General features: G+C 36.5%; 1 protein-coding gene across 6 annotated transcripts in view; it reads right to left on the reverse strand.

The window, feature by feature from the left end:
* Positions 1 to 27,054, reverse strand: part of MARCHF1 (membrane associated ring-CH-type finger 1) — a 154,171-nt gene that overhangs the window by 77,609 nt on the left and 49,508 nt on the right. For 3 of the 6 annotated variants that reach the window (XM_042014849.1, XM_042014845.1, XM_042014846.1), the window contains exon 2: positions 13,172 to 13,311. The exons of the other annotated variants lie outside the window; for them this stretch is intronic. In XM_042014849.1, coding sequence (XP_041870783.1) covers positions 13,172 to 13,273 — 102 coding nt within the window. In that variant the 5' untranslated portion in view covers positions 13,274 to 13,311. The remainder of the gene's footprint in view (positions 1 to 13,171; positions 13,312 to 27,054) is intronic. 6 annotated transcript variants of the gene reach the window in all.

Consider the following 27,054-nt stretch of genomic DNA (forward strand, 5'->3'; position numbering starts at 1 on the left):
TGTATCTAATAAAATAATGCAGAAAAATACTCAAAGGTGCATTACTTTATTTAATTCAAGCAAATACATTAACTTTTTAAGAGAAGTTCTAACAGATTTGTTTAAAAATTATATTTACTTTACCAGAGAGCTATGCAGCAAGTCTGCAAGCTTGCCAGAATGCTTTTTAGTTTATTTCTCTGCAGGAGACAATCTGTATCAAAGCAAAATAAAAACCTGTAATCAAATAAATTCATATACTGGGTTAGTAACCTCTCAATTTAGAAAAAGCATTCAGGTAAGGTCATATCCATCCTACTACATTGTTTCAAATCTGAAAAAATTACTAGTGAACTTGGTCTGATCCCCTATGAGCTAACAGAAAACAAAATTCTCAGATATTCTTCCACCTTTATACATATTTTGGTAAAGAAAGAGTTTACCTGTACCATGCAATTAGAAAATGAAAAATAGAACACAAAACCTCCAGAAAATGGCCCATAGAAACAAAATTCCTAATAATATGACCTCTAGATGACAAAAATTAAAAGATTTGAAAAACAAAAGAGGCCCTTTGCATGTAGTGTTGCTTTTTTTTTTTTTTTAATTAAAGTACATTCTGGACTCCAAACCACATTTTTAATGCAGACAATTTGCTAGTCACTCCAGAATGCATGAATATGTAGGAATGCACAGATCCCATTCTGATTGGCCTTTATGTGGTTAATTGCCCCCCAAAAATAAATACATAGATAGCCAAACCATATTGAATTTTCTCATGTACAAAACTAAATCACTCCAATTATTTTTTTCCCCTGGACGAAACCAATTGCTTTACCAACCACTTTGAATTGAGAATAAATATACAAAATTGCTACCGTAATTGCACATCTTATGCATCTGAGAAGCTGATGAGCAGCGCATTTTCCGTGGCAGGCACCGACTGACCAAAGCATTAACTCATGGTACTGTAATCCACATTGTTAAAAACCTATCTCTTTGCAAATGGTCCTTCAAACTCTAAACATCGAGTTGAAAAATCTTTCATACCTGAACTCATTAAGGAAAAGATGATTTTTTTTTCTTTTAAAGAAGAAGAGACCATACTTTCAAGATGGTACTGTAGTTAGCATTTCTTGTTTCAACCCTATAAATGGAGATGTATTATATGAAAAATTGTTGTGCATGCTAAACAAAAAGCTTTTAGGTTACTTACAGCATTAAAGCAAAGTTTTAATGTTGCACTTCGCAGAATTCTTCGTATTTTAATCACTTTTTGGATCCATGGGAAAAAGGTTTCCAAAAAACCACATTTATATTAATTATGTCATGCTGTATGCTCTCTATGCCTATTCTGAGAAAGAAACATGATCAACATTCAAGATCAAGCAGGAAAAATTAATGTTCCAACGACTGAAGTACAGCAAGATGACTACTAGTGATTCCTGTCAATGATGGTGCACATAAAAACTCAGTTTCCTTAGAACAGATCTTCAAAAACAACAGATTAGTGATAGATATCTCAAAAAAATTTTACACTGTATTTTAAACATACTTGCATGCCAAAAGGGTATGCACCCACAGAACATTAAAACTGCACTTAGCTGGAAGTGCCAACACAGTGAATATTCAGCTAGTTTATATTGCTTAATACAGAAGCTAAGGTGAACTGTGAATATGGTGTGATAAAGCATGAAGAAAATAAACTTTCTTTTGAGAACAAGTGAAGTCAGAGTTGTACAAGATACTTATCAAAGTGGAGTTGACATCTCTATTTATACAGTATTCATTTTTTTCCCTTTTTTCCTCCACTGTCTTCCTCATTCCATTTCTCTCTCCTTTACATCATCATCATCATCGTCATCATCATCGTCATCATCATCATCACAATACATTCCTGTATTAATCACCTTCTCATTATTTCAAAAAATTCCAGTGTAGGACCTTGATATCAGTAACATCAACTCTGAGATGCATCCCTTCAGATATTCTAAGCATGTAACTTCTATCGGTTCCCTGAAAATCAGCCCATTTTTATTGAAATCCCAAAACAGTGATTTAAAAGCAAAATCTATCTTCACACTTTTGAAAACACCTTTTTTGATTACAGACCAGGATTTTCAGATAGGGAGCACCATGAGACATTTAAAGTACTGGGACATTAGCACGTCTTTAAAAATGACATGATTGTCTTGAGTTGGCTCTTCACAAGATGAGACCTTCAGCATTTTATAATCTCAGTTCTAAATAAAATGGCCTTAACCCAAAACAGCAAGAAAATTAAAGGTAAATCATAGTTAGTCGGTATGAAATACCCAACCTATCCCACACTACTGTAGTTCAACGCACATAATTACTAATGTTTTGACAATTTAGTAATTATTCAAGCAATTAAAAATTTATTAATTGAATAGCTCATTTTTCTGCATTTTGTTTTTATCAGCTGTTATTAACATTTCACAAGCATTAATATTTATAGATTAAAAAGATTACATGAAGCAATTAACACATTCTGAAATATTATTACCCAGAGAAAACAAACATCAAACGTGATTAAATAAACACAAGTTTCCCATAATACAAAAATGAATTCAATTATTTCAGCATCAAATAGGTAAAATATTTCCTCACTGAACATGAAGTCTGAGTACACAGCTTTGCTGCACCACACTACCAACAGAGCACCTTGGGAGCCCCCAGAAGCACCTGCACTGCTGCTGTTGTCTTCACCCACCGTGAGCTTGTCATTAGATGGAGCAGCATCAACGCACCTCTGCTCAATGATCTCATCACCATAAATTTCCCTACACATAACTTTACTCTGCCTCCCTTCAAATTTACACGAGTCAAAGCCTGTACTCTATGAAACACAAGGAATAACAAGTCTGCAGATATTTCAGGTTTGAGGATTTTTGTTTTGTTTGCTTGTTTGGGGGGTTCTTTGTCTAGGGAGAACACAAGTTCAAATTAACAGCCTATACAGCAAATGAGCTTTATCTACAATCACTTTTTGTTCCACAATACATCTTTTCCCCTAATTTACCTATTTCCCTTACATATTTCTTCCAATGGTTATACTGAAAATGCCAATTACAGACTGATTGATGGAAAAGATAGCCCTAGAAGAGATCCTTCTCTGGGACTCAAGACAATGTAAAGAGCCAAATCATACCCAAGAAGAGTAAAATGGGATTACATGGAATTAATACAGTCTTCTATGTCCTTCAATTTTACTTTTTTCCCCCAGTATTTGTTCTTTCTCATTTTTGACCTTTTTTTTCCCTTTCTTTAACACAGGAAACAAAGGGAGGCAAAATTTCTATACGCTACCAAATTGATTTCTGTGGAAGGAATACAAATCTATAGAAAAATGACATACTCTGTCATTCCCAATTCAAATATTTTATTACAAAAAATTACAGCTACATTTTTAAAAAAGAAATTTTAATGTGGTTTTCCCATACATATTTTAGAATCCTAATCTTAAAACTAACAAACCACAGTCTTTCCAGGACTACTGTTCAGTATCCTAGCAAATATCAAAGAAGAAGAATAGCTCAAACTGACAGAAAAGTTAGTCATTTTGGGAAACTTTCCATTTTGGCAGTGTTAGGTCTATGGTTGGATTCAATGACCTTAGAGGTCTTTTCCAACTCAAATGATTCTATAGTTCTAAATGAAAAAAATCCAACATATGTGTAGGATGAAAATCCTTCTTCTCTCTCACAGCAGAGAAAAAACGTACAGTATTCCAATTCAGTAATAAAACTCAAAATACATTTATTATCACATTTACATACTGCTAGAACGAGGCATTTACAGCCTGAATAATAAAGGTGCAGAATACACATGTGAGCATATCCCACTGCAATTTGAAACGTGATTCTTTTACATGAAATAAATACCACATTAAAGCTAAGAATAACAAACACTTCTTAAAATTTGACTATCATTTATTCATAAGTAGAAAATAAATAGAAAACAAGACCTCCTCTTTGCAATATCAATACATCTATGAAATCGATTTTTGTCATGCTTTTCATCTTTTTCTGTCAGGTCATGATTATGTTGTATGTCATAAAATTCTGTTTCTCCAAAACAACAGAAAAGATAAAACTGTCACAAGAAAAAAAAAATTACTTTTTTTCTCCCCATCCATCATGAAAGAGAACTAGTGTTTAACATTTAGGTATAAAAATGCTGAAAGCATAGCTACAGTTGGTGCCTCTCTTCTTACTGTAATGATGTGAGCTATTTAAAATACCTTTTAAAAACCAATACCTCAGTTACACAAATTGCAACCCACACGGTTAAGAAGTAAATATTGCCAGTGTCAATGCAGATTGAAAAAGAGAAAAAAAATTGAAATATCGGGCACAGAAATAGAAAACAAACACTTTATCAGAAACAAAAAGATCTTTGAAAAGGATGAAACCCAAACACTTCTATTTTAACAATGCTTAGTTATCAGACAAATCAGTCAACGGATCTAGTACAGAAGTTGTACCTTTCATACCATCGATTTTTTTCTAAAGAATTAGTAGGGCAAGAAAAGCCAGGGTGTATTTCCTTTAGAAATAGGAAAAAAGCCTACATGCACAGAAAATGAGAAACAGAAAAAAAGCTAACAAAAATATCATAGCAAATCTTTCAATTTCCATTCCAAATTCAAGGATCACAGACATGGAATTCCTGTAACCCACAACACTAAATCACACAGCAGCCTAAGACATACTGTTCGCAAGATTATGTTCTTCACATTCAATTTAAATTTCCCCTTCTTAACCTTATCCTATTACTCTCATCTCATACTTTATGAAAGGGCAAGGGGGAGGGAATAACAGATTAACCCTAGATGAAATTAGCCTAACAAGGTCACAAGCAGTTTTCTCAGTCAGCAGAGCCAACACAAGTGATATGGTCAGCATCCACGTAAGACCATCTTTGACCACGTGCCCATTGTAATGAAATTGATAGGACTGGCATTTTGAAGACAAAGATTTGAACTAACACCTCTGATATTGCAGCAGGGTGCTTGGTTCAGGCTGTTACCTCCATCTCCTGTGGAGAAAACACTAAACTGCAGCCCGTCCGTTGATTAATCTTGAGAAAAAAACCAGGTCTTTGGCTATATTTTCTCCTCCTTCCTTGTATTAATTATCCAAAGTTATTAAATCCTTCCACTATCAACCAGGATAAGTCTAACACCTTTGTCTCTAGAGGATTTAAGCACCTCACAATTTTAAGTGAAATTTCATCCCGCATGTTCATTAGTTCACATTAATGAGGTTGAAATAATAGTAGAAATTACTTTCACAAAGCTACATGGAAGTTACATACAACACAAGTCAGTGCTTTAACCTACACAACAATTATGATTCCTTTTCTGCTCCAGCACTTTCTGTTGCAGTTTTTTGTTTAAAGGGGACACCACAATTCCAGCTGAAATGGCAAGTATTCAGTGACACTGACAACTACGAAACAGAGACATTAGATTTCAGAGATTTCCTGGAGCATATTTTTGGAAGAATCAGCTTATAAAGGTTATATTTTATCTGAAGGTCTGATATCCCCCCAGACCCTATTCCACTTCAGTTCTCCATCAAAATCATATAAAAAGGGAAATAGTACATGCCGAAGATTTCAAGAGGCCCTACTTAATCTTCTATGCTACAGATGCCTCTATTAGATAAAAGGAAGAATGACAGAGAGCTGCAATGAGGACTCAAGCTGTCTCTACCCAGGCTAGGTGCTCACATGACAGCCCTGATATGTGCAGGCTCATTATCTGCAGGAAAACCAGCCCACAGCCTGGGTGGAACACGGTGCTGAATGTGTGCTGAAATGGCTCCACGACACTTTGGCACAGCATTGCAGTGGAAGAACAGCTGCAGAGATGCGCTGCACTGCTTAGCCTCCTAGGACACAAAACCAACACCAAATCATTTGTAGTGTTGGGAAGACTTTTCCTGAGGACAGCAAAGCAGAAGAATACATTACAAATGCGTCTAGGGAGGTATACAGATCCCTGTAGCTTTACTACTTTCTTCTTCTTCCATCCCTGCCTGTAACAAAACTTATTTACTAAGATGAGTGCATAAAATGGTTTCTAGGTGTGCACATACAACCCTATTTTCCTCTTAATATATTTTGGAATATATTTTGCAGTAATCATTACTTTGCAAACCACTTAGGAGTGAGAATGAATCCTGTTACAGAAACTGCACAAACTTACATGATTAGGTACAATTTAAACTTGCAGGGTTGAAATATATATATATACACACTACACAAACTTACATGCACATATGCACATATTTGCAAGCATGCAAATGGTATAAGTACAGACTATTTAAACAAATTATGCATACATATTTCTGTTCACAGAAATACACAAACTGCAGTAGTCAGCACAGTAGAGAGTGTATCCTTAAACTGTTTCTGGATCTTGTAATTCAAGTATTATTGGACATCAAAATACCACATAAAAATTAGGGAGCCTCAGGAATGGGACTCTAAGTAAACTTGCAATTTAAATTAAACATTTAATATTACCTTAACATTTTTAACAAGGTAAAGTTGTGTTATCATCTTCTACCACTACCTTTTTTCCTCTTTTTTTTTTTAACAAAATATGCTTTCATAGCTTTCCTTGCTGGTATTACTCTGGCAATAAATGAATGAGCAGAGACATTTCTTTGATGCTTCCTATCATCCTGATTTCCCCATTGCGGTGTACGTGTTCAATTAATGATGGAACTGAAGGCTTCACTGAGCTAGAATGAGAATAACCCATTTCACCTTAAAAAAAACTTAGGTTAATTACTTGGCCCTGTCTGATTTTCTCATTTTCAAGAACTCATTTGCCAGATAGAAACTAAATTGTGATCCAGCAGTTCCCTCGTTGTTTCACTGTCTGCAACCCTACATCACATAACCTGGAGTTTTACATGCTTTAAACTAAATGTAAGATTTTTATGAAGGTATCAAAAATTGCTAGAAAAATAATTTCTTGACCTTTCAGTCAAAATTCATGTGATTAACCCTAATGTAGTCAGACTCTCTCTCCTCTTCAAAACTAAAAAAAATTAATAGGTGTTAAATTCTACATCGAAATGATGCTCCTTTTCCCTAAGTGAAAGATTAATGAGATCTTCAATTATACAAAAAAGAAACAAATTGCGAACAATTTATATGAAATAGATTTGAACCAATCTTGTGAGCACATGTTGCTGTGAGACACAAGATGCACAAAATATTCTGGGGAAAATAAAGGGTTGAATACAACCTATTCAAACTATTCCTGTTACACAGAAATTTAACACATATTTTATTTCAATGTCTTGTAGTAATTTTATCTAGAAAAAATTTTTTTCTTGCAAATTTCACTGATAATAAATGAAGAAACCTAACAGCTAAAAAACTTAAATATCATTTGGGTTATAAAGCTAAATAAAACATGACAGTTTAAAATAACAATAATATTATTAATAATAATAATGACAACAATAAAACCTTATTCCCTTATTGAAGCCAGCATTCAGATAAGCTTTTTTTTTTCCTCCTACATTTAAGTTATTTTTGTGTATACAAATCCAAAGTAATATTAAATTTCTGTGTAGCCTCCATTTTTGGTCAGAAAAAGCAAAATGCAAATTCTTTAAGTGAGGACTGTCATTTTAAGCCTGCCACAGGGGAAGTCTAACTGAAATCACTGGTCAAACAAGTAAAAACTTCACCATATCTGCCTCACTCTTAAATTAATGACACTGGGGGAGACTTACCCAAAAGCTTTGGCCTACATCTACCCTGCTCTGATTGTTTATGTATGCATAGAAAAGGAACATAAATGACCTCTTAACAACTTTACATCCTTATTAACACATTCATGTTGAGAAGGTAGAGGGCAATGGTAACCAAGGTTACAACTGCTAATTGGCTTTAAATATAAGGAAATCAACAAGATTGGCCTGGGGTAGCATGGCTCCTGAGGCCACTGGCAGCTTAGGCTGATCCTGTAATTTGGAAAGCAATACGTAGTTAAAACAATTGCCCTGCTGGGCAGCATGCTGCATTGTGCAAAAGGATGTGGAACACCTACAGTACAAGGAACAGTTTCCATAACTTTAACATGAAGAGATACTTCAGGAAATCATGAAATTTATTATACTGGTGAATAATTCTGTGCCTTTTAGAATTACATTTCTCTGTATAATCCCTCACTTCCACATTTTCACTCACAGCTACACATTGCTTGACTACTATATTTTTAAAACCAGTGCCTATAAAGAATTTTGTAGGTAAGGTATTGTGGATTTCCTAGCTGGTTCTGCAGCCTCATTCATAAAATCCACTTAATAGTTACACAAATAAGGAGATAATTCAGAAGAAACCAACTATTAGTTAGTCAAAAATCAGATGTGGCAGCCTGTGATCTACCTATGTCCAACAGATCATTCATAATCATATTTTACTTTCTCTTGGGGAAGCAGATAGTATTGACTGCTTGCATTAAAAAAAAAAAAAAAAAAAAAAATCCCTCCTTAGAGTGAAATTAGATGCTTGATCACTTGCCATGACTTCTACATTGCATTTGCGTGTAGAAACACAAATTATCTAGTTACTCACCTTACTATACTTTCACATATATTCACCTGTACTTCTGGTTGGGAATAAAATGGGGAAAAGTGGTTTATACTAATGACTAGAACTCAGCACTAAGTACGTGCTCTTGTGCCATTAGCTTCACGTGTTTAACATGTTGTATTGAGTCAAGGACCAGTCCATGCCCTGTGCAGAAGGGGCTGTACATAACAATTGGGAACACAGATTATAATAATGCTCAAGTTTTGAATTAGGACCCAGAGAAGCACTAGACACTGTGCAATGATAGTCAGAAACAGAACTGCTTCTAGGCAAATTGCTTAATCAATGTTAATACATATTTATGTATTCCCATCAAAATCATTTGAACTCACCACATATACACATGCTCATAGAATCACTGTATAAATAGATACTGTCAGCACAGAGTGATTAATGAAGAAATAATTCTAAATTTCTTATTTTCAATTATATCCATTATCTTTTCAGAAGATAAAAAACCTGCAAATACTACTGCATAAAATTATGAGCTTTCAAGATCTAGATTCTTTTCAAGTAAAGGAAAAAACTATTCCTTCCTCAACTCTAGAAAGTAACAGAGAAAGGGAAAAATCAAAAAGATATGAATTTGCATATTGCCTGGTGAATGGAAAAGGATAGAAGAGCATTAAAAATTGGAATTGTTACAGTCTTCATGTATCAAAACCTAACACAGTCTAGAGGTTTGGTCTCAAAACTAAAACAGCAGCTACAAAAAGGGATCAATAAAGTGATTCTAAACCTACATAGTATGATAAATGTGTTACTGGACAGGCAATAGTGTTACAGTTGTCAGGAAGAGAAAGTTTGATCTGGAATACTGTGCACAACTGGTCACTCCTGTTCCAACTGGAGCAGGAATATACAAGACCTTTTAATATGCTCATGGGAACACGGAAACTATGACAAAAGGGAAAGTTGTATTACAGGTATCTCAAAATATGATGAACATTAGAAAGGATGAACCTTCAAAGTTCAGAAACCATGTATACAGAAACAAACTGATAATAAATTTGGCTTGAAAAAGAGATGATTTCTAGCTATCAGAGAAGCAAAGTTAATTCCAGCTTTTTGTTCCACTACACCACTACAATTGACTATATGAAATTGTTTTGAGTATAACAAGGTTTACTCACTATGAATCTAAAATTATCAATGCAAATTCCCAAAGCCACTAAACTGCAATCTTAAACAATATTTTTTGAGAACTTATGCCTACTTTGATGATAGAATGATTCAAAATTTTTAAGGTACTCAGAACCAAGAAGCTAGAGTGTCACCTAAAACTGAATACAAAGGTTTTAATCTTCAAATAAAGTAGACTAAGGTGATAAAGCTTGGGGATACTATTATAATTAGGTTGACAACAATAACAGAAAAATGTTTCTGAGAATCCTTAGTAGAGTTTTCCTAAAATATTTCAGAGTTTATTTGATTTCGATGAAGCTAGAACATCTTAACATCAAATAAAATTAAACGGTGCAACTGATTTTATTAAACTCTTTAAATACATTCCAATGTTTTCATGATCTTACTTCTTTTGTAATTTTTACTCCACTACTGTTCTGTATTCCATTTACTTGCTTAATGAAAAAAGCAATTTCTTAATGATCATAACCTGCTTCCTGCTCCATAAGCTTCCTTCCTTTTTTCAAAAAGAGAGAAAAATACTTCTTTCCATAAAAATGGACTGGGAAGTCTGCCACATGAGGAAAGGCTGAGAGAACTGGGTTTGCTCAGCCTCGAGGAAGGAAAGCTTAGGGGACACCTTATCACCATGTTCCAGTATTTCAAGGGTGGCTACAAAGAAGATGAAGATTCCCTTTTTACAAGGAGTTACAAGGAAAAGACAAGTAGTAACGCGTACAAGTTGAGCACACTCTGGACACACTCTGATTAGACACAAGAGGAAAATGTTTTGCAATGAGAACAAGGAGCCATTGAAACAATCTCCGAAGGAAAGGTGCTGGATTCCCCAACACTGAACACTTTTAAGATTGAGCAGGACAGGGTGCCGTGCCATCTTGTCTATATGGTGCTTATGCCAGGAAAGGTTGGACCAGATGATCCCTGAGATTCCTTCCATCCTGGTATTCTACAACTCCGTGAAAAATTAATGAGACTTGCTGGCAATTTTCAGATCATTTTCCTTTGGAAAAGTGGCATTGTGAAATGCCCACTTTGGGGTTTAGTTTTAAATGTAAAGTACCCTTTAATACTTTAGCTGAAGTTCTCAAATAAAGAAGACATCCTGCTGAATCAGAAGTGTACACAAAAGGCATATGGCAGAGGTCAAAAAAAGATGTAGTCTACATTCCCCTTTGCTTCCTTCCAAACCCAGACTTGTCACCTACAGTATAAGGAAGCAAAGAGCGGTGTCTTCATCCCATAACTGTGGAAACAAGACTGACCAAATAAACTCATACTAAGGGAATCAGATCCACAGAGGAGCTGCAATGCACTGAAAAATGAAGTGTAATTCAGACAGAAGGGGCTTGAATAGCTCATCAGAAGTGTCTTTGTACACTTTGAACAAATAATATGCCATATTCTTTACTTTCTATTGTTTCATTGCTTTTCACTTTCCAGTGCTGAAGTCTGTGTCTTCAATCAAGACCAGACAGAAAATTTTTTTGATATAGAAAGGCAGAGACTACTAAGCAAAATCAAAATTGATTTGAAACAAAATTTCAGATTTAAAATGTTCACAAGTGAAATAAGGATTTTTGGTCAACAGCCTGCAAGTTGGAAACACATTGTCAACAAAAGCTGAATATCCTTTTCTTCGGAAGTGAGGGATAGAAAAAGTCATGGCTGAAAGAGCAGGAAGCAAAGAAAATGAAAAGCTTGACAGGCCTCGAGACATTATTGTTTTATTTCCTGTTGTGAAGATTATTGTTCTACAGCCAGTCACGATATTAAATGACACACAGTATCTTCCCCAGTCGTTTATTTCTCTGGCTTTCCTACACACTTCATCAACTAAGCAGCAGTCTACACGCAAACTTATTTTTGAACAAGTTTTAATATTAATAAGGTTAAAAGATGCTAAGTCTGTGGGTTCACCAGTTCTGAATTGTATTTCCAGTTCATTTCTAAAACCCATCTGGTAGATTGGAATGCTTATCTCATACACATCAAACCAAATTAAATGTTGACTATCAGTAAAGCAGAAATAAAAGTACGCAAATTTACACTTAATTCCTTAATAGCTACCTCTTATTACTATTAATACCTAAATAGTAAAATCAATTAAAAAAATTTAAAAATAAAATAGCAATAGTAATCAAATGTGGGGATAATATACATGACATCTTTGTTTCATAGACTCATTGACTTTTAATTTTCTTTTATTTCTCTGAAAGCAAAGTATTCTAGATGAAAGTGAGCTATAACAATAATCTAAGATATATAATAAACTATAAATTTGCAGCTTTTAATGCTGCCTTTTTGTGTTCTCTTCTGTAGCAGAAAATTACATTCTATATCATTTACCCCAGAACATTATAATTTTGCCACATTAAGTAGGGGCTTTATTTCACCAAAATTTCAACAGCTTTCAAGCAGACCCCTGTCTCTTCATTTGGACTACCACATTTCCTCAGTGGTTAGGAACAAGTATTCACCGTTCAGCTTAGATGTCATCCTGTCCATGTTTCAACAACTGCAGGGCAGTATTTCCTGATCACTCATGTTTCTTAGGATAGGGAAATATAGTGTCTATTTAACACTCATTAATGAAATTGGAGCAGGCATATTGAACTCAATATGTTTCAAATATTCAGTCTTTCTGTAGTCTGAAAATGTCAGTTGAATTAAAACAAGCAGACAGGGAGACAGTTTTTGCTCTTAGAGTCAGGGCAGTCGGAAGCCTTTACATACAAGTACCAATTCTTACTCACCTGGCCAGGTCTATTGATGTAAATGGCTTTATTCCAATGAATCAAACTGGAGGATTAAAATTCTTATCAATGAGTAACTTAATTCAATCCCATATGATACAATTTAATTCCACCGTGTAAACTGTGGACTTTATAATGCCTAGACACTTACTATCAACAGCTTTGCATGCAGAAACTCAACCATCTCTTGCAACAGCACATTTAATATATGAAGATAATTTTAAAATCCAGCTGTCTAACACAAGTTTAGACATGATACTTTGTTCCTGTTACTGGCAGGAACAAAGAGCAAATCAGGTGCCTTTAGATAACACCCAGATGTATTCATCAGGGACCAAATGCCATTGCACCAATTAAGATCACAAAGAATGTAAGTGATCCACATTCGATCATCTCCTGCTCAAACACTCTACTGTTCACAAAACATCAATACTGATTTATAGACACAGCATGCAAGTCAGAATGAACCATGCATAACATAAAAGACGAAAAAAAGCAAATGGAAAGAATAAACATCTGTAATACCAAAGGGTTCACACACAGAAGAAATGCAAGCAATGGCAAACAGCACAATTTCAAAAATAAATTTAACACCTCTCAAGTTCATCTGAGCATGCCACCGTCAAGAAATGCAACTTTCCACTCACCAAAGTAGAGTTATGTGAAGCATCACCTGAGACCTCGGGTGTTCTTGTGCTGTTTGGAAGTCTGTGAGGATTACGAGCTATCGCTTGGCACCAGCCCAACATTTTCTCCTTCCACTTATCCCTTCTCAATTTCTGAAATTCTGAAAATAATTTAGATTCCCTGAAACATTGACACTTTGAATTCATTGTGCATGTCTCTGGATGCATGCCTTTAAAAACAGCTTTTAAAGTTGTATCTGAACAAGCTAATAAACATATACATCTTTATCCCAAAGTGTTAAACCCTGAAGGTTAGAAAAGATCTGAGCACTTTCAGCAAACCTTACATGCATTAGTACTATTTCAGTGTCAGCAAATATAGTGCCTTCTCTCCACGTTAAATCTTTCTCAAGTTGTAACTTTAATTTAAAAAGTGTTATTTTAAAGGGATTTTATTATAGAATACCTCTGAGACTAGCATCATCACAAAAACCATATAACATTTGGTTATAAACCCCCACATTGACTGAAACAAGTAGAAATGGCCCTAACAGAGTAGCAGATACTAGATGCAAATAAACAGTGTGAAAACACACAAACCTGTATGTACCCACACCCAGACACTCCAGAATACCTGGCTCATCTTGAAGTGCTACACTAGGATGTGTTATAAATAGAAAAAAGTAATGTACACACACCAGCAATAAATGCTATGTGCCAACTGCAAATTATCTCTGAATTTTCTTCTAGTTTGTAACAATAACAAAATACCTTTTATGTAATACTACCACATTCTGGAAATGTAGCACTAGTAAAGTGTGCTATGAAGTGTAAGAAACCTTCATAAATATGTTTAAAATTTCACAATCTGCTTTTTCCCAATTGAAATTGAATGGGGTGCAAAATTCAGTGCAAAACTTTGTTAATTAATTACAGAAACAACTTTGTGCAATTTTATTCTCCTCAATATCTGAAGCAATTTCTAATCTTGTTGTTTATAACATATTGTAATTTAACATGTGTTATTCTGTAGCATCATGAGACATAATAAACAGAAAGATTAACCTGCCAGATTGAGTGCCTAGTACTCCAAACAAGGGTAGCACTAGACTGAATAAAACTGGAACATAAATACAATAAAGCCAAAGACCTTCCATGGCACCACGTAGCATCATTGGATATTATTCACTTGTAACACAGGTTTATTTTTTCTGCAATACATCTCCATGCAGGACACAAAATACGCATATATTTACAGGAGATTTCATCTTCCCAGATGTTGGGGTTTTAGGAGCTCTCCTGTTTTGTTTGTTTTTTTTTTTGTTAAAGGAATTTTCCCCATACGTGTTGCTAGGGGGACAAATGGCTGGATACTTAAGAAAAACAAAGAGCTAGCTTTTCCTTCTGCCGGAGAAAAACCCCGGGATCCCAAGCCTGCCTTCCCTGCCCTGCTCCGAGCTGGGCCGTGGCTGCCCTGCCCCTGCCATTGCTTCGAGCCTTCGCTACGTTGTAGCCCTGCTCATCCTGCCTGCCCAGACCCCCGGGGAGGGGTTCCCTGTTTGGATACAGCTCGTCTGCCATCTGGGATTTGTGCCCATCCCCGCTGTTCCAGCCTGCTGTTTCAGCCTGCTGTTTCAGCCTGCTGTTCCTGAGGGTCCGGCCGGACACCGGGATCAGCTGCCCAGGGGTTTGTGAAGCCTTTGTCCCATCCCTTCCCGGGATCCCAGGGCACCGGCGCCGCGTGCTCCCCGAGCTCGCTCCGGAGCGCCCCCTGCAGCCGCGGGGGAACCATCGCACCTGCCCTGCTCACCGGGAGCCGCCAGCGCCCCTGCCGGCTGCGAGCGGAACTGCACCCGAGGGGAAAGGGCCCGACCGCCGAGAAGGCTGGCATTGGGTTTGTGTTTGCTGTTACTGCCAGAGTTATTGCTGTTTGTTTGACTGGTTATATATATAATAGTAAAGAACTGTGATTCCTATTTTCCACATCTTTGCCTAAAAGCCCCTTGATTTCAAAATTGTAACTCAGAAGGAAGGGGTGTCGCATCTGCCATTCCAAGGGGGGCTCCTGCCTTTCTTAGCAGACAACTATCTTTCAAACCAAGACACCAGGTTCTGAGTCTGAAAAACCACAAGCCCTTCCTGAATAACTACAGCTCTACCATTTCCATGCTTAACCATTAATAAATAGTTTTCAAAGTATGAAATGCACAAAGCTCTATCCCCCACACAACCTCATGGAACTGATAGGAATAAGTGGAAATTAGCCTGAGTTTTACTGCACTGGAGATGATTAGATGAGTGACACTACAGATTAACCGATTCTTACAATTTTTTGGTCTCTTGAAATCTAACATGAGATACAAAAACATGCTGAGTAAGTTATCAATCAATCCTTTCTATACTGCCTGTACCTGTGAAGACAAGGAATCATCTGAATATAGTTACAGTCCTATTCTGGTCTTCTTGGTGTGCAGAACCCTTTGGAACTTTTGAAATTCTTCTTTTTTTGCCCTGAGCAATCAAAATGACTACCATTGTCCTGGTCATAACTGGAAGAAAAACTTTGCTCTTGTTCATACATCTGAAGAACCACCACCACAAATAAATTTCCTGAAAACAATCTTAATTCATCCTCTATAGATTTGTTTAAAAAAATAGAAGAATTACTTCATATTTTTTTCAGGGGAGAAAATTTTTACTTATAATTTAGCCAAGCAAAGGGACACAGAATTTTTGTTCATCTTGCACAATAGCAATGCTAAAAAAAAAGGGGTTTAGTTAAGAATGATGTATTAAAAACTAGCCAGTTGTATGAAATAAAAGCATCATATCTCTAAAAAAGAGTTCATTAATTTAGAGATGAAAAGAAAATAATCTATAATCTTAATTCTGAATCATAATTGGATTCAGGTACCAAAGGCCTCAACAAAGGCTGCATTAAGATGAAGTACATGAGAAGGTTACGCTTTTTCAGTCCTTACCAGAATCTAGCTGCTATCACAGAACAGCAGGAAATTGAACACAAAAAGCACACTGTTCTTTATCTAAGCTAAGTTTTGTTCTTCATGTTCAAAGATTCCCAACAGCAGTCAAAGTGATGGTATTTGTCTAGCCAACTAAATACGCTGCAGGATTTGGCAGACCATCAAAATATTCCAGGAGCAGAGCTACAGGAATACTGAAATACAAATAGGCTTCAATACTGAGCTCCGCTAAGAGAAATACTGTTATTCATTGTGTATCTCTTGTCTGAGCCTTATCAAGCTGTGACTTCTAATCAATTATTCTAATTTGAATAAAACCATGAATTGATGGGTTGGATGCAGTAGAAATCTCTGATAGCTTCTGCTATTTCTGTGTCACAAGTGAGCAACTGGCTTTTCTTAACCAGCCAGTCATTATCCTGTGGCTGTTGTGTTTCACAAGGACAATTCAGTGTAGCCATAGCATAACATAATGACACTAAAACTTTCTACAAATAAGAAGCTCAACCTCAGGTTTTAAAATGACTTCTATATTAAAAATAAATAAATAAATTCATATTAAAATACATGTGATTGTGTAAACAGCTGTAAAAGTCCAGTAATATCTCAGTGCTGTGGTTCTTTCAAGTCGGGGGAAAAAATTACTTTCCACATACAAATGTGATAACTACGTGTAAAATTTTTTATCATCAGAAGTGCTGAGTTCCTTCTGCCCCTCCAAACACAGGAATAATTTTGTGAGTCCAGCATGGAATTAAAATAGCATGAAAGGCCATCAAGCTAGAGAAGTCTTACCTTCCTGACTGATACCTGCAGCAATCAACTAAAATACCTATATAATAGCTAATAAAATAGCCAATGTTCTAGCCTCATTAAAAACAATGCAGAGACCAACAGAAAACAAGCACACATGCCCAAAAATTATTAAGTTGACACCTAAAATGATGGTACCAATCAAGGCTATAATGGTACCAGCTTTCTTGTATAGCTACTGGACATACACAATCAAACACCTCTGCATTAAGTGTATGCAATATTCTGAATTCAAACATGTCATGTTTATTAATGACTGTTTTCAGAAGTGCTTCCAGAGCACTACTGGAAGAGTAAGCCCAATTATGCACATCTAAATGCCTTTCCCTACCTGTAAAGACAAAACAGAGTTGCCATTTAACTTAGCTATGCAGCCCTTTCAAAACACCATCGCAGAATCAGCGCCCCTCTCTAAAGCAGCAGACGTTATATTATAACCAAGTTTTCTAGAACTTATAGCTTGCTTAAGTTTGCAAACTTTCAACTATGACATATTCCTAAATCAATACCTATATTATCTAATCAATTTTCAGGAATTACTTTGATGGTCCTGGACCATAATTAACTATATAATTATTTCCAAGTAAATCCAGCCTTTGTTGATTTGTTCTTTTCTCTTATACTGCTAATATGTATTTTAAGTTGTCCTTAGTCCTTTAAGACTTTGATTCTTTTTTGTTGCAACTAAAGATGCAAATTTCACTTATCACTTCAAACAATTCAATCACTGAAAATAAATAAATTTAAGATGACTGGTGCAAAAATTATTGCACCTAATATTGCTTTGTTTACCACTCCTTAACTACTATGCCCAAAGCATGACAAGAAATCTATAAAAGTTTTCAAAGAAATTAGTCTTTTGGGCTACTAGAGATTTAAAATTTGTGGGTATGTTTGCCTTCATAGTCACACTTGGTTTTTTCCCCCACAAGGAAGAGTATCTCTTTTGTACAGCAGAAAGCAATTTTAAATCACTCAAGGCTCTTCAGAAAACCCCCAATAGGGTTTTTTCCCCATGGTAAATTTTTAGCATTGTAATTATGCCATTTTGCATTTGTGAAGACTTCAAGAAGAAAATGTTGAGAAACGTACATTTATGGCAATTGATTTAATGTTTAAAACCCCCCAACTTTTATACATGTAGATACCATATAAAAATCTGTATTTACTGATGCACAGTTTTTGAACTATTTTCATAAGCAACCTCTATTCCATCCTCAAATATGACTTTGCTTTCTAAAAGGTTATTGCTGTTAATATCACAGCTTCTCTTCTCAGGAATGCTTTGCTCATCAAAGGTTAGACGTCTCCACTGAATTTTCCTCAGACCTTCAAAAAGCAGTGCAACTGTATGTGCTCCTGCTACAGGTGAGCAATGACCCCTCCCTCAGGATCTCTCCATGTAAATTCCAGATGCATCAGACTCCCAGGTAGAAAGGCGAACAGCCTTGATATGATCATGGAGTTGAGAAAAAGAACAAAGTACATGTTTTTGCTTTGTGAGTTTACATATATTTAGCCATACAGGACTGACAAGCAGCTTAAAATAAAGACATGACTGGTAAATGCACCTGATAAACCATACCCAGGACTTGGCAGATGAAAACTCTTCAGGGAAGCTATAGAAATAGCAGAAAACGTTAACATGCAAAAAATCCACGTGAAGCTAAAGCATTAACTACCTTATGAAGTTATGCATGCAATTATCCAAATGAACGGGGCATAAGAAGTTACAGTAACTCTTTAATGGACTTTGTTCTGCTTATGTAAAATTAAAAGTTATTTCCTTATGTTTCTTCCCATTCATACGTGGTTTATTTACAGAAGAAGAAGAGTATATTTTTATTGTAAAATCAAATCCACTTTGAATCAGGCAGAGCTCACTATTGAAATAAGAAGACAAAGACAGAAGTAACTTTTTTTTAAAAGCCCAATAAAGGTTAAATACCTTAAGGACAGAATTTAACCATTAAACACCGCTGTATCAAAGGATAGGTAATTAATATGGAATTTAAATTAGCTTTTAAGAACAAAGAGAAAATCAGATTTAATTGAAGTACCAGAAACACATGCCAAAATGTGCTTAAGACCATGCTTGGTCCATCAAAAGAAGTATCTCCCTTTTGTCAGAGAAGCATTTTTAACAGAAATTCTGTCAAATACAAAGTCCTGGGCAGTCATAAACCATCTTCCACTGACAACCCTAAACAAAGAAAGCCCTTGCTTGGGAGCAGTTCAGATACTGCTCCTGATAGGTCAGTCATGTAGAACCCACACTAGACGGCGGTAATCACTGCTGGAAAGAAGGGCTTATCCTTTTGCTTGGTTATCATCGCTCACAATCTGTTACAACTCCAGGGCAGGACAGGCGACTGCTACTTTATCTTTGCTGGTTTCTTAATTTTTTCTTACCTCATTTCAGATAGTTTTCAGAACCTCTTTTAGGGTGAGTAGCATCAGTCGTCATTACCATCATTAGCATTAGTCATTTGCCCTCATATTCCAGTTTATAATTTTATAAAACATAACTGCTGAACTGGTTTTTGGCTGCAAGTAGCTAATGCTTATTTTTAATAATCAGTGTTTGCAAGTAATTTACTCCTGGTTAGAGTTACCTAATTGCAGCCTTACAGTACCTGAAAGGAGCCTACAAGAAAAATGGAGAGGGCTTCTTTACAAGTACATGTAGTTACAGGACAAGGCGGAATAGCTTCAAACTGAATGAGAGTAGGTTTAAATTAGATATTAGGAGGACATCTTTACTGTAAGGGTGTTGAGGCACTGGGACAGGTTGCCCAGATAAGCTGCAGATGCCCCAGCCCTGGAAGTGATCAAGACCAGGTTGGATGGGGCTCTGAGAAACCTGGTCTAGTGGAAAGTGTCCCTGCCTATGGCAGTTGGGTTGGATCTAGATGATATTTAAGGTCCCTTCCAACCCAAACCATTCTGTGATTAGTGAAAATTACAGCCATATCCATCAATACAAATCTGTAGATAATCTGTGATTGATCAATATCATGAAATAGTTAATTTGAATGCTAGTTGGTAGAAAATTCAGGGTCATCTCTGGAAACTGAGGTGCAGCTATTTTCTTATAAAAACTACAGACCTGAATTCTAATTAATTAGAAGGTGAAACCTGATATTCTGTTGGAAGATATTTAGAACCCTTACTGAAGTTAAGTTGTATGCATCATAATAAAGAAAATTCTGCTAAATATTTTGAGGAAGACTTTTGTTGTCATCAAGGGTATACCACCTAATAAGTTGACAGAAGAGTGAAATATGTAATGAAAACTTGGGACAGATTTACCAAAGGAGAAAATTTGGAATCGTTTTTAATAATGATTAAATAAGCCCATTAAATAGCTGTTCAACACTAAACGAACTGAAATATACTATTGCAAGTACCTCTTTTTCATACCGCCCCCTTCTAGTAGAAATTGTGAAGATCATGACTTACGATCTGACTTGTGCTAGTAGAAAACCATGGCAGATGGCCTATTCAGGGTTTTTCAGGATGAACGGATTTAAGTTATAAATAATTACTGGCCTACTGGCCTAACGCTGCAGCTACTGGTAACACCTTAAATAACTAGTCCCTTACATAAGTAAAGATTATGTTAACCTAAAAGCTAATAATTATGTGAATAAGCATTTGAATAATGTTACTCTGATAATTTTAAATCAAAACTTCCAGAAAACAAATACAAAAGTAGGCCTTAGAAGTGAATGCATGGAAACAAAAGTATGACTCAAATAGCTGAAATAATGCTTTTTTAAAATGGGTTCCCATTAGACAATAATAATGGTGGCAAAATTATTGTAAGCAATTATTCTTTTTGCTCTGGTTGCTGTCAAAAAATAACTTGAAATTTAGTAGGAAAAAAACAGTTGAAGGATTATGTAGTCCTTCTAGTTTTTATGTTCGTAGTTGGGAAAAAACCAGAAAAGTTTTGCTGAATAACTAATAAAGCTAGAGAGGTACAAGAAGATTGGGTGAATACCAGCACGGCATTCTAAACTAAAATTAGTGGGATTCTTAAGAGTGTCTTCCAATAGTTTCAAGTTAAGCCTGAACCTAATTTATTATAATGCCAGACCATAATAGTTTACTAATTATTTTCCATAGAGAAAATTGGGGTTGGCTTCTCTGTGAGATGAAAGCAATGCAGTATATGCAGTTAAAACCACAACTCACACAGCTGTCAGCAAGCTAAGATTCACAGAGACCATATGCACATCACAGTTATAATATGCCATTCCTCACAAATCATTTCTAAAAAATTAAAGATGTAGTATTTGTTGTGTTTGCTAATTAAAGGGTAAAACTGGACACAGCATCACTTCGTCTCTTCTATTTAAAAATAACACTAAGCACAATATAAGTATTCATCCTCTCGCAAGTCTTTCCAAAGAACCTTGAAGGAAGATGACATTGGCAAGGATACTGACAAAACATAAAGTTATAAAACTGAAATCTTGAGTGTACAGCAGAAAACAAACACAATGCTTGATGGCACAGCATTGCTCCCTGGCTCTCTTCAGTGACAGGGTGAACACAAAGATTTCTAACTCTGCGGTGGCTGTGGTGCAGCAGCTCAGGCAACTGAGTCTGATCCTGTGCCATCCAGAAGGTTTGATCTCTACCTCTGACAACCCTCCCCTGACTTTGCCACCACTTGTACTGCTTTCTACGAGGCTATGCTGAACCCTGGTGCTGAAACTGAGACAAGAGAATGCAGCACAGCATGGCACAGAGATGCCTGTGCAGCTGTGCAACACAGCCTAGCACAGCTGTGCAACACCCGTTCCTCCAGCCCCATACAAAGGCCCTGTTCCAAAACCTGTTTAGCTGCTGTACTGAAGAGCAGCTCCGCAGCTAAACCATAAGCCTTGCCCTCGTGAAAACTTTCAATTATTTGTCCCTTCTACAGCTGGGGCATAACAGAGACAAGCCTTAGCTTTCCTAAGATACCTTACACCACCGATGACAACGCAATTGCAACACATAGTCCAGACATGGACACTGGGATTGAGGCAACCTCAGCGAGTTTGCCAACATCACCAAGGTATGTAGTCCTGTCAACACACTGGAGGAAAGGGATGCCATCCAGAGGGACCTTGTCAGGCTTGAGGTAGCTCTGTGTAAACCTCATATATTCAACAAAGCCAGGTACAAGGTCCAGCACCTGTGTTGGGACAATCCCAAGGGAAAACACAGGCTGAGCAGAGAATGGATTGAGAGAAGCCCTGAGGAAAAGGACTTGGGGATGCTGGTGGACAAAAAGCTCAACATGACCTGGTAACATGTGCTGGCAGCCTAGAAAGCAACCACATCCTGGTCTACAACCAAATCAGCATGGGCAGCAGGCTGAGGGAGGGGATTCTGCCCCTCTGCTCTGCTCTTGTGACACCCACCTGGAGGGCTGCATCCAGCTCGGGGGCCTCCACCACAAGAGAGATGTAGGCCTGCTAGAGCAAGCTAAGTTGATCACAGGGCTGTAGCACCTCTCCTATGAAGACAGGCTCAGAGCATTGGGGCTGTTCAGCCTGGAGAAGCCTCAAAGGAGATCCTGGAGAACCTTCCACGACCTAATAGGAGCCTACAAGAGAGCTAGAGAGGGACTTTTTAAAAAGCCATGTACTGATATGACAAAGGGTAATGGGCTGAAGCTGAAGGAGTGTAGGTTTAGATTAGATATTAGAAAAAACTCCTCTGCTGTGGGAATGGTGAGGCACTGGAACTGGATGCCCAGAGAGGTTGTGATGTCCTATCCCTGGGAGTGCTTGACGGCCAGCTTGGATGAGGGGTTCTATGATTCTGTGACCTGTACTAAATGCCTCCTCAAGGGTAACCATGTTTTTGAATCAACAAGATCTGGAATCAAAGTCTTCCATGGACCTGATGTAATTCACTAACACGGAATCTGTCTTGTGCATAAGTACTTGCCCAGCTGGCTGTTTTTTCAGCTTTTTTTTCCCAACACATTATTATTCTTCCCATTTTCTAGGAATTTCTCCCTTTTCATTTCCCGATTCTGGCTTCTTCTGCATTCAGCACTAATCAGTGTATACTTTTTGTTGAAATCACTAAAATATTTATTAAAACCTAAACACTTCTCCAATATAAAATAGTTTCTTGAGCTGGTACATAGGCTATACCTTCTTTCTTTAGCTTCTCTGAAGCTCAAATTTTATTCATTTAGACATTTAGATGGTTTACACTGAATTCAGACATCTTTGCTTCTTTAAGGTTCTCTTAAGGTTTGTAGTTTTTTGACACTTAGCTCTCTGTTACACCATTTATTTTCATATATATGTATGTCTCTAATCACAGTGTTTTTACATGAAGCTTTCTCATTCGAAGTAAACAAGCAAGCAACCTTCCATTCCAGTGTTAAGTTTTTCATTATCTTCAGAAAAATAAATTAAACTAGAAATATTTGTTGAAAGAGTTAATAAATAAAAATTTCACCAATAAAATTCTGGCAAGGTGGTAGAACCAATACACTTATAAAATTAAGTTAGCATTTAGAAAAGCTCATCTACAAAATCATACAACTTGAACAAATAATTTTCAGTACATTATCACAGGACTTGTTCACAATTTTGAAACAGATAACATGCTACAAAGTTCAACAAGATAGCTGGACTTCCCAAAGCCATTCCATTCTCTTCCTCAAACGCATGAGTGGATCAAGAACACACACTTAGCAAGCACTAGCTCAACAGATGGAGATTGTATTAAGGACCCTTCCTCTATATATAGCTCCACAGACAAAATAAGCATGCTCCAGGAAACACAAAATGATGGAAAACAGAGATGAATGCAAAAGCACATGTAGGTAGCTGGCCTATATTCAACTTTAACACTTAATTAGAAAGCTAAGCAGAGAAAAACTAACTTTGAAAGTAAAACCCATATTTAACCGCAGGTCAGCCACCCACAAAACTAGGGAGCATTTCAACAAGTTCTTGAGGGGAAAAGAAATGCACTGGTGAAAATTATTACATACAGGCTGTTGTTGCTACTGAAGTACTAATTTTAAGAGACTCCAAGAACAAAATGAAGAGCCCAACCTCCCTCTCAGCTTAGGCAATATCTGGGATATAGCAAATCCAGGTCAGGCCCCTGATAATTGTGTGGAAGTTGGTAGGAATAAGCAAAAGACAAATAGCAAAGTGCAAACAAGATACTCAAACAATGGGGTCAGACACACTCATCTGTGATGAGAAAACTGGAAAAATGAAGCATGCACAGAGCATGTAATAAAGCAAAGCACCTTAGCAGTCTTACAGCCCAACATGCAATTGGTGAAGGACAGTCTTGTTAATCTCATGTCCATGCTAAAGCTATGTCACATTTTGAAGCATCAGGATGTTCCCGGACCATCAGAGGAGATGCACTGGCATGTTTACAATGACAATCCATTTATCTCTGCCAACACAAAGCACTACAATATGGTGGGTCAGGATGGGGCAGACTATTCTCAGACACAAAATATATTGATTCCATGCACAAGTATTTACTTAAGTCTTAACTGATAACCCATGGGATTCGAGTTTGCATAGAGAATTACCAGTTGTTGTTAATACAAACATTATGCATTTTTTATGTCTTATGTTTCCTGCACTGTAATAAAAAAATATTTTTTTGTTAAGAATATATTTTAGATCACAATATCAAGTAAAACATAGTTTCAATTTCTGCTTCTCTTTAAAAATGACATTTAAATGTAAGTTCTATCATAAGACAGAAAAAAAATACATCCTTCTGTTATTGTCTCTGCAAAATTCCATCCAAAAAGTTTTTTTCCCAGCAAGTAAAAGCCCACAACTGCAATGTAGAATGAAGATGCCAGCTCGAAATTGCTTTTCAGCAGAGCAGAAGCTTCACTATGGAAGGATTTCCATACAGTTTTACAGAAAGAACCATACAGTCCTTAAATTTACAAGAGTAACAAAGAAGTCCTGGAAAAGAAACAATACAGGGAACTAAAATGTTTTGCTTCATGTAAGCTCAGTGCAACTATGAAGAGGTATGGTATCAAAAGCATGAAAATTACACATTCTTTTTTTGTTTGCCACTGAAGTGCTCCCATGCTGGAGTAGTACAATGTACACTTTTCATATTCAGAGACTGGTAAAACCAGACTACTTGATAGGTACACGCAAGATAATAGATCCTTATTCCCAGCAACTCTGCCCCACTGACTTTTTCTGCCATTTCTCTATTCTTCTAGTTTGTGTCTGTTTAGCTAAAAAACAATACTTCTTGGAGGGAAATCTATTAGGATCTTTCAAACACTTCTGAGCTACTTACAGCAGTAATACATTGTTATCACTAAAAACTTTTCCAGTAGATTTCACACTAATCATATCACAGAATCACAGACTATGCTGAGGTGGAAGAGACCCACAAGGATCATCAAGTCCAACTCCCACACAGGAACATCCCCAAGTCACACCATGTGCCTGAGAGCATTGTCCAAACCCTTCTTGAACTTTATATCCAGAACTGCTGAACTACATAATGCTAACAAAGTAACTAAAATAAAAACACGGCATAATGAATCAGCACAGAGCTATTGTTGTCACAGATCTAAATTTCAGACATACACTTAACCTAAATCTGAAGATACAGTATACCTAAATATTTATATTGCAAAATATACTTTTCCACAAGTTTATTGATATTAAAATATCAATAAACTCTGCTTATCATTTGTTTTATAATGGGCAATCTCAGGTTAACAGAAGATTGGCTTCACTTTGAACATTTAAAATAGTTTGCTTGACAGTACTGCTTGCTAATAGTGAGGCATAACTATATTTACAATGAACAAAAGCTGCAAGTAAATTTTAAGTTATTCTTAAATATTGCCTATTGCATTATAGGGTTTTGATCAGTTATTACTCATGCAGAGAAGAAACCTGGCCTCAACTCTTCGGCTTCACACAAGAAGTGAAGGTTGCCTAAGCAACTCATGCTGTGACTACCTTTAGAAAAAACAGCATTAATGGTCTTCAGAAAAATTAAGCCAGGCACCTTCAGAATGAGCTAAATCTAAAATGAAACAGATAACCATGAGGTAACAGAAAACTATGGGCAGAATACTAATAAGGTAAATCCTGCTTCTTTGACCCCTTACAGTTCTTGGCGGAAAGTCAACAGTATAACGAACAAAGAATAGAAATCACTATCTACCTGGACTCTCAAAGAACTTTAGGTCATACCTTCCTGAAAAAGATATTTAAAGTAAGTAATCATAGGCATTATGCAAAGTTCTGTGTCAGACAAAAATGTGTCTCAGCTGAGCAACAGTAGGCTGAAACAGGAATATATGAGCTGAGCTATTTCTGTTGTGAAGAGAAGACATGTTCAAGGTTTTACACTAGGGTTTTCCAATTTTGAACACTAGGAATTCTTGCTTGAGGAAAGTTGCTGAAGCTGACAAAGCAAATAATAAGTAGAGAAAAACACCAAAATTGTAACGGACTATTATGCACGAACTATAACTTCATTGATAGGGTCACATGCTGCCTTTCCTTGCATTACATCATATTCAAAGTGGAAAATAATCACTTAAAAGAGAGCAGAAAAAAACCCCACAACATGAAACCATGTTTACTATACTGTCCAGTATAGGAGAAAGTTTCACGAAGGATGTCTGGACTTCAGGTGACTCTCTTGAAAGCTGTTTATTGCATAGGCGAAGTTACAGCATTTCAGGGAGTGGGTATCCAGAGCCAGCCCTACAGCTGCCAGCTCCAGCTGTAGGCACACCTGAAGCCTCTTTCTGTTCAAGTTACAAAGCATTATATACTTTTCTTTGCAGAGTATCTTAACACATAACAACCACTAAGCACCATACACAACACCTTTACATTTGCCTATAGCCTATCATAACTACTACCATCACCATATTATAGTCATTATTATCCAATCACAAGAGTAAGTAAGTTACAATTTAAGCTTACAATGGAAAATTCTCAGACCTCTCTTTTTCTTCCTACTTCGACATTTCTTGTTTGCCTGCCATATCTCTCTTTTTGGTAAAGACATGTTTTCTATTTACTTATGCTCTTCTTGAGACTTACTTGG

The sequence above is a fragment of the Corvus kubaryi genome, unplaced genomic scaffold (assembly GCF_017639235.1).
Source record: "Corvus kubaryi isolate FWS band 111438036 unplaced genomic scaffold, C.kubaryi_AGA036_p1.0 split3-131, whole genome shotgun sequence".
Taxonomy (NCBI): domain Eukaryota; kingdom Metazoa; phylum Chordata; class Aves; order Passeriformes; family Corvidae; genus Corvus; species Corvus kubaryi.